Genomic DNA, 14886 nt, shown 5'->3' on the forward strand with positions numbered 1-14886 from the left:
TTTGTTTAATTTGCATTATTTCATTCATTTGTATTAGAGTTGGTGATTGTATGTGGACTGTGATGTATACATTGGTTGTCAGCAGTAGTCAGTGTATTTAAATTGGAGGTTTTGACCACTGGTGACATTATGGATCAAGTAAGAAACACTGGATGTAAATGTATAACTGTTTGTTTACAAGAAAGCTCCAATGGGTATCTTTAAACTTTAATCTGCGCTAAAGATTATAATAAACTGATGGACCATTAGTTAGTAAAACACACATTAGCCCATTGTTTATATTTTCACACAGCATTTGTTGTGACAGCTGAATGGCATTTTCTTTGTTTTGTTCCTCCTTAGACGAATGGCCTGAATGGAATCCAAAGAGAAGCACAATGGATGCCCGAACCCTTCGACACACTTGCTTCTGATTTTGTCTCCTCTTCCTCATTCTCCTGGCACACCACTCAGTCCCTGACCAGAGGCTCCTCTCTGCGTACTCCCCCCTCTGTTCCTGTGTCGACGATGTCCTCCAGCACTCTCCCTTCATCCTTCTCCCTCCAGTCATCTGCTCTGTCAGACCTGCAGGCACTTGATTCATCCTCCTCTTCCTCACTTTCCACCCCATCACCGTTCACCTCCTCCCTGCTCCCGCCCCCTCCGGTCCCGTCTCGTAGCCGCTCGCAGGAGACACTGCGTGCTTCCCCTGGCCCCCTCCCGAATGACTTGCTTCCTGCCCGACCCAGCAGCACTAATCCCTTCACAGGCCCGCTGGCGCATCAGCAGCACCGCTCGCTCACCCCGGACTTCAGCGTCCAGCTTACCGCCCCGAAGCCAAACATTCAGAGGAACATGTCTGTTCCTACTCAACCACTCATCCCCACCCCTGCTCCAGCAGCAGCCCCTACTGCTGCACCCACCTCCCAGCTACAAAGGGCCATGTCCCTGTTTGGTCCATCATCCACTTTTAATCCTACACCTGCTCCTGTGCTCCCCCTCGCCCCATCTCCTGTCCCCTTCTTGCCTTTGGCACCACCCTCCTCCATTCTGCCTGCACTACGTGGCCAGCCACCTCCTCCAGGAGCTAAACCGACCCAGCATTGGGTCACTTTTGATGATGATTTGGATTTTCAACCTCCAACTAAAACACCACAAGCCCCCGTCTTCCCTTCCAGTTCCCTATTGTCCCAGACTCAGACTCGGCCCTCCCGCTCTGTGTTGGACTCAGAGCCCGACTGGTTATCCTCTGCCCCTTCAGTGTTCCCAACTCTCCCTCCTCCCATCCCAACTAGAACTGTAACCAGTAACCCAAAGCTCCCAGAGGGACCCAGTGACGACTTCTTCTTCCCCAGGGAGTCAACAGAAAGATAGGATCATTCTTAATATGTAAAGGGCATATCCAGATATGTATAGATATATGATAAATGTGTATATGTTTGTGTGTATGTACAAAAGAGACAGTATTTAAGAAGTATAGACCAATCCCCTTCTGAATCGCAGAACAGGATTTATATCTCGAGCAGTAACGTGAGAGGTGTATGAGCCTAAACGTGTGTTCTTCTTTACCACAGGGATGTCTGCTTGTTCTCTGATATTACCATTTATTTTAATATATGAATCGTTTTGATGTTTATTTTTATTCATGGCAGCAAACGTGCCTGTGTCTACAGTATAGAGTTATATATATATATATATATATATATATATATATATATAATAGATAGTACGTCTACACGCACAAATCATTTGTTTAATCACCTGTGCAATATTCAGACATTTTCTGTTCAGCTGTGCAGCACAATGCATTCGCCTGAGGTTCAGTGCTACCTTGGCATTTGCTACATTCGCTGACACACTGCAGTTCGTATCCATCATTTTGACTAACCTGTACATCAGAGCGTGATTGTCAGAGTAGAGGGTAATCTTCTACCTTCTCACTTTACATGTAGTAGAAGGTTATGCACTGCAGGTTTTACATTTGCCCCCAAAATAGTTTGTTGTAAGTTTTGTTCTGTTCTGTGTCTGAGGGGACAAATGTAAAAGTAATATTGTGCACTTTCTTTTATCATGAATGTACTTAATGTTGCACTGGGTTTTGTCATCGCTTAATGCTGACGTCACAGCGTGAAAAAGAACCGCACGAGTCAGCGTCATAGTCAGTCAAACTGTGCACTGCCACAGTACTGATGCTCTATAATGCCATCCCATCCACTTGATAGTAAGATATTTTGTTCTCGCTCTATTCAGCCATCATTCTTTGTCAGTGGTCTGTTACGATTAGCTGAATATATTTTGTAGCTCTACTGTATATCGAAACCTATACATAGTGATTATGTATAAATGTATGTTTTCAACATGGAAACTACTCGCTAAATGTGCGTTTGTGATGACCGTTAATAGTGGTTTGCACAATGTTACTGATATGAACTGAAAGGCTGTATTCTCTCTTGTTTGTATTCTTGCTGATAGAAATGAGAGCCTGTGGATTGAACCGATGACATTTCCACCTCTGTAGTGTTTTGATCCTTCTTGATTCATCCAAAGCATTTAACCACACTATTGTAAATTCAAAGAATGTGGCGTGTGTATACTTCTGTTACTCAAAGTTCGAAGATGGTGTGATTTGGGTCCGTGGACATGGCAACAAGGACAAGCCATGCATAATAATAATAATAATAATAAAGAGGGCACATTTTTTTTACTTCAACTTTTGTTAATTACAAAAGTCATGCTTTTAATTTCTAAGAACATTTACGCTAAATAATCTATTGTTGATACTGTGGTGAGAAGTAATGTGTTGTGTTTAAGGTGCATATCGTCTTGTCGTGTCTGACGATGTTTGTGTTTTGGATGTGAGTGTGTGTGTGTGTACAGAGTTAAGAGTGGACTATCGGAGCTTTTCCCCTAAGGAAGTCTTCTCTTTTACGTGCACACAGTGTATTAGCTTACAGATTCTGAACTGATAGCCACTGTATTCACACGCTTATGGCTGTAACTGCATTTCCGCTCTCCAGCCTTCCAAGGGCTGTGGACTGGCTTCACTGTATGCGAAAATGTTAACAATACAAGACAAATGACTTTTTCACAAAGCACCCACCACCTGAGCGAGAATTCCCCCATAGCAACGCTAATGGAAGACTATTCACCACCTTGACTGAATATACAGACTCAACTACACTGTATGCTTGAATGCATGACCAGATTCTCAGTTCCAGTTGACTGTTTGTTGTGTCCTTCCCAGGCGCAGCATTGCCCACATTCCAGACAGTAGTGTGATTTGAGTGTTGGGTGTCAAACTGTCCTCATCGTTTGCAGATCCACCTGTGATATCTAATCCATAGCTGTTTCCTCCACTTGAAAATAATTGTTACTGAGCCTCGCTGATTTTGTAACCATTCATGAGGTGTGTGTGTGGTGTTATCAGAGGTGATCTGTCTGTATTTGTCCCTGTACTACCTTACTTCTCTCTTTCACTGCTGTTGAGTTGTATTATTTATGGTCTTAAAAGCATGGAGGACAAAACATTTGACCCAAGAAAGTACCAACTAACGCTTCTGCACTTTGTTTAAACACAATGTAAAATCAGTACAAATAATCTGTGTTCATTGCACTGAAAGCAGTAGATATCTATGTCAGCAAGTGTATCAGGTTGCATTTGCTTACATGTGGATGTCATCTCTAAAATGCATTTATAGTGTTATCCAAATGTGTGCAGTAGATACTGTATCTGCATTAACAGTAAGGGACTAGCCAGCGCTTTGTGTCATGTCATGTTCAAGATGAGATTTTATAGGAAACAAATTGCTCCTTTTGTGAGGTTGATGTCCCGTTTTATGGCTATAATCCATAGTAAATAAAGAGCCTGTGTTGTTGAACATATTCTGTATTAAAGAGAAAACATGAAGCTGCCATTTGTGTCAATATCCAACGTTCCATATTTTAAGTGCACAGCTGATTGCACATTTATGTATGAAGCCGTTTATGTTGTATGTATGCAAAAATAAATGTAAGTTGACCCTGAATGTAGATTTTTGTCTTTTCTGACTGCAGGCTGTAACTTTATTGCACATTGTAAGAAGATATACCTATCATACCGTTCTCAAATTGTAGTTGTACAGACACGTGTGTGTGTGTGTGTGTGTGTGTGTGTGTGTGTGCGTGCTGCCCCTTTCCATCCCATCATCTTTTAGTAACTTCTTCATACTTAATTCTAAAATTGATCACATTACTCATAAATAAAATGCTGACGTAAATATGATTGAGAGTTACATTTACTTTTAACTCAATCATGTTTAGCTAATTAATCTCGATGATGTCTTACTGTTTTTCTTTTCCATAAGTGTCAGCTAAATGGTGCTGCATTCCTTTATTTGGTTTGTCTCCTAATTTGTATTTTTGTGTACAGTATTTTTAGGCAAGTGGATTGTCCTTTTGTCTTCTGGTGTAGCAGGACAAGCTAGTGAATAACATTTTCAACAAGATGACCTACAGTATCACTAAGTGGTTACAACCAGGTTTCAAAATTAACCTTTTCATCCACCAGCCAAATGGCTAGTGAATGTTCAAATTTGACCAACCACTTTAATAGATTACCATTGTTTTTTTGGCTGGTGACTGAAGCAACTCTACCAGCCACTTGCATATTTTACCAGCATTTGGCTGGTAAATGGTGATCATTTTGAACCCTGGTTACAACATGAGGAAGATCTTCCTACTGCGTTGCAACCGGCCACAGTGTTGCCATCAGTTACCTGTAGAGGGCAGTAATACTTCTTGGATTGTTCTAACCTGCCGTAAATAGTTCACACGAGATGCTTGTGAGATCCAGATGCTTCTCTGGACCGATGCTACCGGTTGTAAACAAAGTGTGAGCTCAGTCTGAACATTGTACGTGCCGTCTTGTGCTTGTCGTTTCAATGCATAGCTAAGTTTTACCATTTCAGTCACTGTAGATAAATGACCCTTTAACAGACTGAGACATTGACTGTAACACCTAAGTTATACTAGCTAGCTAACGTTAGCTAGTTTAAAGCTAGTTTTGTGTCTATGGTGTGCTCACGACTGTTGCTATGGTTACACTGTTTTCCCAAAGACCCCGGGCACTGCGTTACACGGACACGTCTTCGTGTTGTGGTGGGTTTATTAAACAACAAAGTCGCATTCAACTTATATGCCTAAACGTCTCTTTTAGCTAGTAAACAGGCGGTGAGCTGCTTTTGCAAGATGGTGCAGCTACATGTGAAGCGTGGAGATGAAAGCCAGTTTCTTTTCAACACCACTGTGGACGCGCCTGTGGAAACGGTGATCCGGCAAATTACAGCCATTTACAACGGGAGACTCAAAGTGGACAGAATATGTTCAGGTGAAAATGACATGTCCCAGCTCTTTCTGTGCATACTGTAGGTATAGAAGCGTCAGTAGGCTCACATATCTTGCTTTACTATTTAAACTGGGTAACTGTTTGCTGGCAAAATACCACTAGCTACCCTTGTTAAATTAGTATAAAGAAGAGACAAATAAGTAATTATGTAAGGGCCTATCAGCCTCTCGGTGATTATCCCTTACTTATTAGGGTGTAAGCAGAATGTGTTTTTATTCTTAAATAATTGACTGACTGGATTTTCTGTTGAACATTTACGTTTTATATTTCATATTCAGTCTACTAGGATACTGCATATTGGCATTGACTTGCTTGTTCATTTGTGTACCCACAGAGATCCCAGAGCTGGCAGACCACGGCATCACACTGCCACCCAACATGCAGGGGCTCACAGAGGAGCAGATTGTGGAGCTGAAACTGAAGGATGAATGGGAAGACAAGTGCATACCCAGCGGGGGGACAGTCTTTAGGAAGGATGAGATTGGGAGGAGGAACGGACACGGTGAGAATATGACTCTTGACTGTAGGCCACGTAGTTTTACAAGAAGACTATGCTAAACCCATAACGTTGTCAGAAAGACCGGTCCTTTGCATGTGCTTGTAACTTTGAACTGCAAACCGTGACATGCATGAACAGATATTTACACCTCCTATTCCTCTGATATTAAATTCCCTCTTGTGACTTGAAAACTCTGCAATTAAAGAATGTTAAAAATTGTAAGTATGTAATTCCCTCGTCCCATTTGATTGTGCATCTCTACTGTGAATAACATACAGATGCTACTATTGTACAGAACAGTTTTGTGAAGAAGTCCATTTGCCAAGCATTTCTTTTTAATTTGCATAAAAACATTTTAAACTTAATTTCTATGCAAGCAGGAAAAAAGATAATAAAATATTTTGGTAATCTGACAATCCAACTCATTGCCTTCTACCAGCTCCAAATGATAAAATGAAAGAGGTGTTGATGAGAACCGTGGAGGAGGCAAAAGCACTGATCTCCAAAGTGAGTATTAGGGTAAACACTCAATCTGTGATTGTCTTGTTCAACAAGGGTCAATACTTTTTATTCAGTCTGTCTCTCTGATCATCTTTCAGAAACAAGTTCAAGCTAACGTTTGTGTCACTATGGAGATGGTGAAGGAAGCCCTGGATCCGCTAAGGGGTGCTGTCATGATCGTGTACCCCATGGGGCTGCCTCCTCATGACCCTATCAGAATGGAGTTTGAGGACTGTGAAGACCTTTCAGGAACACAGGTAAACAACTAAACCTGTGTCAGTAATCAGCTTGTCCTCGCAGCTATTAGCTAATAGCCATCTAAAAATTATTAAACAGGGGCATGAGTTACTATTGTTAATGTCTGTCTGCAGTGTCTCCTTGATACTCTCTTTTTCCTCCCTCTCCATCTGTCTGTACTTCAGGCATCTCTGCAGGTGATCACAGAGGACGAGTGCCAGCTATGGTGGGCTGCTAAAGAGATGCAGAGGGGGAAAAAAATGCAGGACTACATTGGCAAAAATGAAAAGACAAAGCTTGTGGTGAAAATCCAAAAGGTGAGAGCCATTTCAGCCAATCTAAAGGGAGTATTTGTGTGGTATATGGCAGGCAGTGTATGTGTTGTTTAGTGTTTTTTTGGTTAGTTTTGAGAATAACTAATTTATTAGTTGCCATTCCCTCCAGAAAGGACAGGGGGCACCAGCGAGAGAGCCTCTGGTCACTGATGAGCAGCAGAAACAGATGATGATGCATATGTACAGGAGGCAGGAGGAACTCAAGGTGAGAAAAAGGCTTAAGAGACAAAACACTCATACTTTTAAATAGGTGCACGCATTAAAAACAAGGTTCCTGTTTAAACTAAATGTGCCTTTTGAACCATTTTTAGAAACTTGAGGACGCAGACGATGATAGCTACCTGGACTCAGAGTGGACAGACAGACAGTCCCTCAGAAGACAGTTTCAAGGCCTCACCAACATCAAATGGGGACCAAGATAGAGACCACTACCACTGAGATTCCTACCTTAAAGCTGCTGCTCTGACCTGGTCCTTCACAGCTCTATATGCAAATGACTACAATGCCTTATCTCAATTCTGATATTAGTTTACTGTCTGTGTTATATGAGGTCTTCTGGAGAATATAAACAGCAGATGTGTTTATATGCCTTGGAGTAGTAACACGTGGAGGCCGATGCCATGATAAACCTGATTTATTTGAACTTAAATCAGATCCCTGTATTCATTTACCGATTATTTTAACCCTGTTGTAAAGTTACATTTTTATTGAAGATGTGCAAACAATAAAATTTCAGTTTAATCTAAATGTACTGTACATTTTACATGATTGTAAAAAAAAAAAAATCCAATGGTTTTGTTAACATTCAACAAAGTTTCATAGGTAGTGATTCATCTGGAACAGTTTTACATCCCTTGGATTGCTGGGACAAGGATGCTACACCTTTCCTCTCTTTGTCTCCAGTCAGTGACACACACACACACACACACACACACACACACACACACACACACACACACACACACACCTCTGAAAGTCGGTGCTGCTCTGAGGCAGGAAGTTGCCACATAGATGGTCGTTCCAGCTCTTGTCCCAGCAGGGATGAGGAAGTTGTAGAGTTCAAAGTGAGAGAGTTTAACCCCACTGAGTGGAACTGTTGACAGAGTCGATGAAGTCACTCAAAGAACAGTGGCCTGTTTCAAGGAACACTGCATAAAAAAAAAAACCATCCTGGATGTAATGTGTAGATTCAAAGGGTAATTCATTTTCTACATTCAAATTCAAATCTGTGATATTGGGCTAAATAAATAAACTGACTTGACTGAACATGATTTATTTTATTTAACTGTATTTTAACCTGAACTTCATTTGTTGGTGGATGTGAATAAAAACATTTAAAACAGTTACAGAATGTATGTGAGCTCCCATTTTACAGCATTAAAATCCTGTTGATCCTTTAAAAATGGCTAGTACTGCAGTTTCACCCAAATATTACACTTCACAAACTGAGCTGCAAATATGGCAAAACACGAGACAAATTGCTTTACAATGTACAAAAAAGGCTGGGACCTAGTGCTAAGAATCCTGAATAAATCCTGAAGGTGCTGAACAGCATCCATGGGTCACACAGTTTAGTTAACATGAGCTGCCATTCATATAGGCATTCATCCATATCTCCTGTATGATCATCTCCCTGCGCTCAATCCTCTCGGCCCGTTCGGCTGCCTCGCTCACATAAGTCCCTTCCTCCCAGCAGTGTATCGCCTTCCTTTCCGCGGCCGAGATTAAAGAGCTTTCTGTTCCCTCTTCGTCATCATCCTCCTCCTGGCAGTTGACAGCCTGGATATGAGACTTGGGTGCGAGTCTGTGATCTCCGAGCTGGCGTGCTCTGCAGGTCACTCGGACCGATACAGCCAACAGTATGAGCAGAAGACCAACACACACACTGGAGGTGAACAGCAGCCCTGCCATTTCTGGATGCTCTGTGTAGGAAGTGAAGAAAGACGATTTGTATAACAGAAATAAACAAGGTTTATATGTGCATTCATGAGTGCATGCATGCATGAATAATGTTACCTTTGATGTAGGCAAAGGTCAGGAGAGAGGTGCTCATCATTGCTCCTGAGTTGTCTGGCCTTCTTGACCCTTTAGGGAAATGATCCTCCAGATCTGCAGGAGGAGCTGCTGTAACATTTAGAATTATGATGTCAGATAAAATGGCACAGAAAACCTGGAATTGCAACAGAATTACCTTTTTCTGTGTCCACAGTAGGAGACGAGGTGGAGCTGAATATGTAAGGGTCTGCCTCTCTTAGTAAAGTCTGCGGTACTACTGAAAGGAAAACAGAAGAGTCTTAATATTGCTGTGGACAAATTATTACAGATTCTGTGACTGTGTACTGGTGGATCTACAGTTGACCGTTCATCAGCACGCCACTTCACACACCCAACCAACATCTGCACAAACTGGGCCCGCAATGGAGTGAGTAACTCTCAAATTATCAATATATTCTGTCCAATTATGTTGACAACTGGTCTGCAAGGTTGACACAAACTGTGCTGTGCTAGATGGAGCCAACAGAGCCAGTCAAAAAGAATTCTGTCAACCAGGCTGAAGTCAAATCTCCAAAACGTTGATATATGAACAATGTTGCTGCATGACCTCACTGGCAGTTGTGCCAATTGCAGGAAGTTTACCAGGATGCCAGCCTCAACCCACAAATCTGAGCTCACAATTATTTCCTGCTACTGTGTTATTTGGTGTGATATGATAAAAAACAGCTGATGGCTGAGATCAGCAGATAAGGTTCCACAATAGGAAATTACAAATGAATAAGGCAAAAACAAAAACAGACATGATGTGAGCTATGTATATAATAATATCACGAAAGCCCTTTCTTATTTTGAAACCTCTAATTCATCAACAGGCTAGTAATTGTATCTTGTGAATGAAGAAGCAGAAAGAGTCCTACCACAAGAATAGACCACACTGAGGTACTTCCTGGTTCCTGGAAAGCAGGGGTCCCTAAAGGTCTGGTTGCTTACAGCAACAGCACACTTCTGTTTGCTGTAGCAGGACTTGGACACCAAGTGTACAGCCTCGTGGTTCAGACACTCTGTAGGGAACAGCAAAGAGAAACTCAGAACCAATGGAATAAGGAACCTGTGTGTGTGTGTGTGTGTGTGTGTGTGTGTGTGTGTGTGTGTGTGTGTGTGTGTGTAATGCTCACTCAACTTGTTCACTGACTGTGCACAGTCTAACTGTGAAATAGCCAAACCACTGTTTCAAGGTTTTGAGTTTGGTTGTAGTTTAACTACAATGAAATCACCTTTTTGGCAGCCATGTGATTTTTTTTTCCCCCAGCAAATATTAACTCAGTGCACCTGTGTTGGTTTAATGTCATCTCAAAATGTGCTTATTCTATAGCAGTGTGTGCAGTCAATGTTGATATAAGTTACTTTAAAGCATTCTGTCATGTCACTGTAAAATGTGTATCATTTGGTAGAATTACTAACAAATGACAACATAATCTAGCCTTTATCTCACACCATTCATGCATGCCTTTTTTACAGCAGACTTTGACTTGTCATACCAGGAACAGCACAGATGTACTCCGTAACATTAACGATGGTTGGGCCACACCCAAAATGAATGCAGCCATTATTGATGTTATTAGTTACACCTGTGCTTTTTCTGCTTTGGCATGTCAAAATATCTGCTGTGAAAAAAGCAGACTGTGTAGTTTTTGCCTGTTTCTCTTTAATTTAGGCCACATTTCCCTTAAATCCCCCATCACTTTGCATTGTATGGTGTATGTCACCATCTGCCATAGGCCTTTTTCACAGAAGACAACTTGGCATGTCACAGTCGGAAAAGTTGTAAATAATAAAAATGAATAACGGCTGAATTCTATTTAGCTGCTTTGGTTTACAGGGACACTTGGATATAACAGAGCCATCGTTAATGCTATTAGTAACATCTGGGATTTTCCTACAATGACAAATAAAAATGTCTGCTGAGCCATCGACACTACTTATTTTAGAGGGCACTACTCAGAATTCGGACACTCAAATCAAATGTCGGACAGTAAATATAGTGCACTACAGTATATAGAAAATAGGGAGTGACACAGCCCTATTGTTCATAACCCCTGAGCATTGAGCAGCGCTCAAAGCTGCAATCTGACTTAATGAAACACCATCGTAACTGCAAAAAGACACCACTAGATGCTTATAATTAAAATAGTGATGGTCTTACTTGTTACAATTTCTTTATTTTGCCTGTTGGAAACTGTCAGAGTAGTGAAAACTATTACTTACAGCTTCCTAAAACTTTCCTATTTCACTATGTAAAGTAGTTTCTGAAGACATACATACATTCCTGGCTTAATTGTTCTCCTTGCAAAAGGAATCATCTGTTAGTTACCACCATATGCGAATACTGAATATCCCGTTGACTCACCAAATGGGGGTGGTCTTGTCAGGCGTGAGGGGCAGGTGTAAGTCTGGCCAAGACTTCTCCCATAGACAGCTGCATAGATGTTCAGAACTTTGGGCGGCTTACAGCGCAGAATCATCGTCTCCCCCTCACACACCACATGTCTTTTGTGTTCAGCTGAGCGAAGGGAAGAATCAATGAGGACGAAGAGGTGAAGGGGGTGATTGCAGTGGGAAACTGAGGGGTTAGGATGGGGGGGAAGGGGTGAGATTTTTGTGTATAGCTGTGTAGTAATTTCATACTCATCCACCAGTAAATGTAAGAGAAACTGAGGCTGAAACAGCGAGCCTGAGTTGACTGGGAGGGGATGTGACAATACAAAAGGTAGGGACAAATGGGAATAGAGCTGCTGGACTCACTTGGTTTACACTTGTAGTCCACATGGAGGTATTTGGTAGTGCCAGGACAGGGGTCCTTCCCAAACAGCAGGTGGTTGACAGGCAGCTGGCAATCTCTGTGGCTCTGACACTCCGACAGCAGCTTCTGCACAGCAAACACCAGGGACAATCAGCATTTACCTTTTTTATTTTTAACCTCTATTAATTTGAGGCTACACTCCGCAGTGGGCACAATGTAAACCAGATGCAAAAAGAATGACACACTAACTGGCAGACAAATGTAAGACAGTGAGCTGTGCCTTTAATACATCTACTATTAAACAGTCAGCTGCATTCACCAGCCAGCTCATCTAAGGGTTGTGTGTGTGTTCACGGCAAAACTAAAACACATATGGGGAGAAATCTTTGCAAGTAAGTCAGTTAAAAACTGGTGAACACCAGCATACACAAGTGACCCAGTGAGAGTAAAAAGTGCTGTATTTGACACACACAAAATGCACCTGTAGAGCAGTAAAAGCTGAGCAGCTGTGGTTGTGGGCTCTGAGCGGAGGGTCCGGACCTGCTCTACACAGCCGCGCCTCGCCGCTCCCATAGAAGGCAGACTGGATGGAGATGGTGGAATGACGTGGACAGTGGAGTCGCAGAGGCTGTCCGTCACACGCTTGAGCGGAGTGACTGGTGATGATCCTGGACAGGTAGTCTGTCACACAAAAGGCATTGGTTAGGCTATAATGCACATGGAAACATACAGATGCATTAAAGGGACACACAATGAGTACATTAGTACTACTCAGCCTGTGGAAATAGTAAATAGTTAATATACAGTAGTTGTCATCAGCTCCTAAACTCTAACTGCTCTAACTAATATACAATATAAAATTGCTGGAGTACTCCTTTAAATCCACTTAATCATATAAGGGATAGACAACCACAGGAACCCTCTAAGAGAGGGTGTGCTTCCAGGGGCCCCATTAAATCCACTATTACTTACAGAGGTAGAAATAGTCACATATTAATGAACTAAATTGAAAAGGATTTTAACATTGAAAACCTTTCATTTGTTTTGTTTTTTTCAATCTACTGCATCTGTGGTTTCGGATCAGTTTGTCTGGCCTCTTTGGAGCTCGGTTAGGTGTCTCATGTTGCTTTGAAAACGTACCCAATAAAGTGCTGACTGCCAGATCTCTTTCCTGGGTGGCAAACTCCGCCAACTGGCATTCCACCTAATATGACCCACCTTTGTTGCTTGGTGTGCAGTGTATGATTAAGTTACCTCATATCAAAGTCCCTTATCTTAAGATGTTTACATTATTTGTCAAGGATTTTTGCAGAAATCAGAAATGATTGTATTTGATTAGATGGATAGTTTAGATAAAACATTGGAAAACCACTGGCTGGTTGTTAACAACAACTCTAACATGTATTTTACTCCTCTACACTGTATCTTTTACATAACCCCTTCTCAGACAGGTGTGCAGTTCCGTGCCAAATCTTAAACAGATGCTTTGGGACAAATGGCTGGTATTTTAAGAACAATGTTAAAAAAAAAAAATGTAAAAAAATCTATTACCACCTTATCTTTTACACCATACACGATCTGTACAAATATGCCTAACTCCCCCACTGTAGCTTATAACAGGGCATACTAAACCTAAGAAACAACTTTCTGTAATCTTTAACCATTGTCACCCTGATTTATCCCCCTCCTCCTTCCACTGCACCATCATCATCACCATCTTCATCATTATCATACTTGAAAAGTCAGCCAGTCCAGTCATGCGTCTGGTCCACAGGAGTAAAGTCAGGTAGAAGAGGCTGTGGCTCCAGTCTAGTCCGTGGCAAGGACGCGTCCAGCTCATGACTTGCATCCCGTTTCTGAGATCATATTAAAGAGACTGCAAAATTCACTGTAGTCTGCTGGACTTCATATAAATCCATACAAAAGCGTCATCTTCTTATGGCCTACGCATTGGTTAAAAAAAAAAAAAAAAAAAAAAGTAGTTAGAAAGTAGTAGGGAAAGCCATCGCTTCATCCATCTGTCTTCTTTCACAGAAAATATTACCAATGAAGCACAAAACAGCGCCTGTGTGCTGGTGAATAAGAGCAGCCCCTGTTCCTCTGCAGCGATGGACCACAGAGCAGGTTAGAAATAGCAGCTGCGCAACAAGTTGGTCAAAACTGATAGACGAGATGATTAACCGACGCGTGATACTCCCAGTCCGACTCTCCTATTGTTCAACACCGCAGATTTGTGAATAGATGCATGTGGAAACTGAAAGCGACTTACAGTAACAGCTGAGTGGGAATTATGGTGTGGGCGTGGCATTTACAACTAGTTTAAAGGCAAAAGCGGCGACACGCTCAATGGTATGACGCACTGGCAGCCCCCCTCCATGAGACACATGTTTACTTTTTGGATTATGGCAAAATGCTTTCTTTATATGAGGTTTCTTCTGTGCTTTCCTTCCTCTTATTTCTTTCTTTCTACTACTATAAACTGACACATTTATATACGTTTTTTTTAGGTCATAACACATGTTTAAATACTGTGTAGGTAGAGGTCATATAAGCCCTTTGGGGAGTTTTTCCTCTCTCTGCACATTCATTTTCAATATCATTTCTATGTCATATATGAATTAACATGTGCAAATAAACAAAAATCTAACTCAAAACGTTTTTCGGGTTGCTGTATTTGACTTAGAAAAAATACTGGCAGAGTGGCACAGCTCATATTGGTAAATCTTTTGTTTAAGAAAGCAACCCTCAAATTAAAAGCCAAAGATAGCTGCCACTGATCAAAACCTAGACAACATAGTGTGTTAATGATGCTTTGTGTGGGTCAGTGTGTGTCCTAAGTTGACTTCAATGGGATGATATTTTGATTCTGTTTCTTTTTATAAACTGTTGATGCCCTAACCATGGTGCCTTTGAATGAAGCAGGGGGCCTACTGGGTAAATTGCTCCCGGGCCCACATCCATGACCCACTCCATGGTAACCAGTCAATCTACAGGGTCAGACTGCAGCACAGACTTACAACAGTCAAACTGACAGAGACGTTGGGGTCTCCATGCTCGGCTCCATTGGGGGAAGACTGGCAGGGGGACGAACTAAGAGGTGATATTTTGCATACAAACTGGACAACAGTCCCCCTTGTTGGTTCCATTCTCTGTACTT

The 14886-nt window shown here is 41.7% G+C and overlaps 3 protein-coding genes across 16 annotated transcripts in view; 2 read left to right on the top strand and 1 right to left on the bottom strand.

Annotated features, from left to right (window-relative positions):
• Positions 1–4004, top strand: part of synj1 (synaptojanin 1) — a 30779-nt gene extending 26775 nt beyond the window's left edge. For all 10 annotated transcript variants that reach the window (XM_078266525.1, XM_078266523.1, XM_078266528.1 and 7 more), the window contains one exon: positions 343–4004. In XM_078266525.1, coding sequence (XP_078122651.1) covers positions 343–1353 — 1011 coding nt within the window. In that variant the 3' untranslated portion in view covers positions 1354–4004. The remainder of the gene's footprint in view (positions 1–342) is intronic.
• A 754-nt stretch (positions 4005–4758) lies between these two features.
• cfap298 (cilia and flagella associated protein 298) lies at positions 4759–8200 on the top strand. 2 transcript variants are annotated; one of them, XM_078266331.1, is made up of 8 exons: positions 4759–4849; positions 5174–5344; positions 5697–5864; positions 6301–6368; positions 6461–6619; positions 6785–6916; positions 7044–7139; positions 7246–8200. In XM_078266331.1, the coding sequence occupies exons 2-8, from the start codon at positions 5206–5208 to the stop codon at positions 7354–7356; spliced, it is 873 nt and encodes a 290-aa protein (XP_078122457.1). In that variant the 5' UTR covers positions 4759–4849; positions 5174–5205; the 3' UTR covers positions 7357–8200. The 2 variants fall into 2 exon arrangements, with proteins under 2 accessions (XP_078122457.1, XP_078122456.1); XM_078266330.1 differs by having other exon boundaries at positions 4783–4869.
• Positions 8201–8266: 66 nt separating this feature from the next.
• eva1c (eva-1 homolog C (C. elegans)) lies at positions 8267–14003 on the bottom strand. Of its 4 annotated transcripts, none has more exons than XM_078266329.1 (8): positions 13464–14003; positions 12211–12410; positions 11732–11855; positions 11337–11489; positions 9847–9990; positions 9126–9203; positions 8951–9055; positions 8267–8856 (listed from the first exon to the last, which is right to left on the bottom strand). In XM_078266329.1, exons 1-8 carry the CDS (start codon positions 13576–13578, stop codon positions 8510–8512), a joined length of 1266 nt encoding a protein of 421 aa, XP_078122455.1. In that variant the 5' UTR covers positions 13579–14003; the 3' UTR covers positions 8267–8509. The 4 variants fall into 4 exon arrangements, with proteins under 4 accessions (XP_078122455.1, XP_078122453.1, XP_078122454.1 ...); XM_078266327.1 differs by having other exon boundaries at positions 8951–9058; XM_078266328.1 differs by having other exon boundaries at positions 9126–9206.
• Positions 14004–14886: the final 883 nt, after the last annotated feature.

Source organism: Sander vitreus, chromosome 13, assembly GCF_031162955.1.
Source record: "Sander vitreus isolate 19-12246 chromosome 13, sanVit1, whole genome shotgun sequence".
NCBI classification, from domain to species: Eukaryota; Metazoa; Chordata; class Actinopteri; order Perciformes; family Percidae; genus Sander; species Sander vitreus.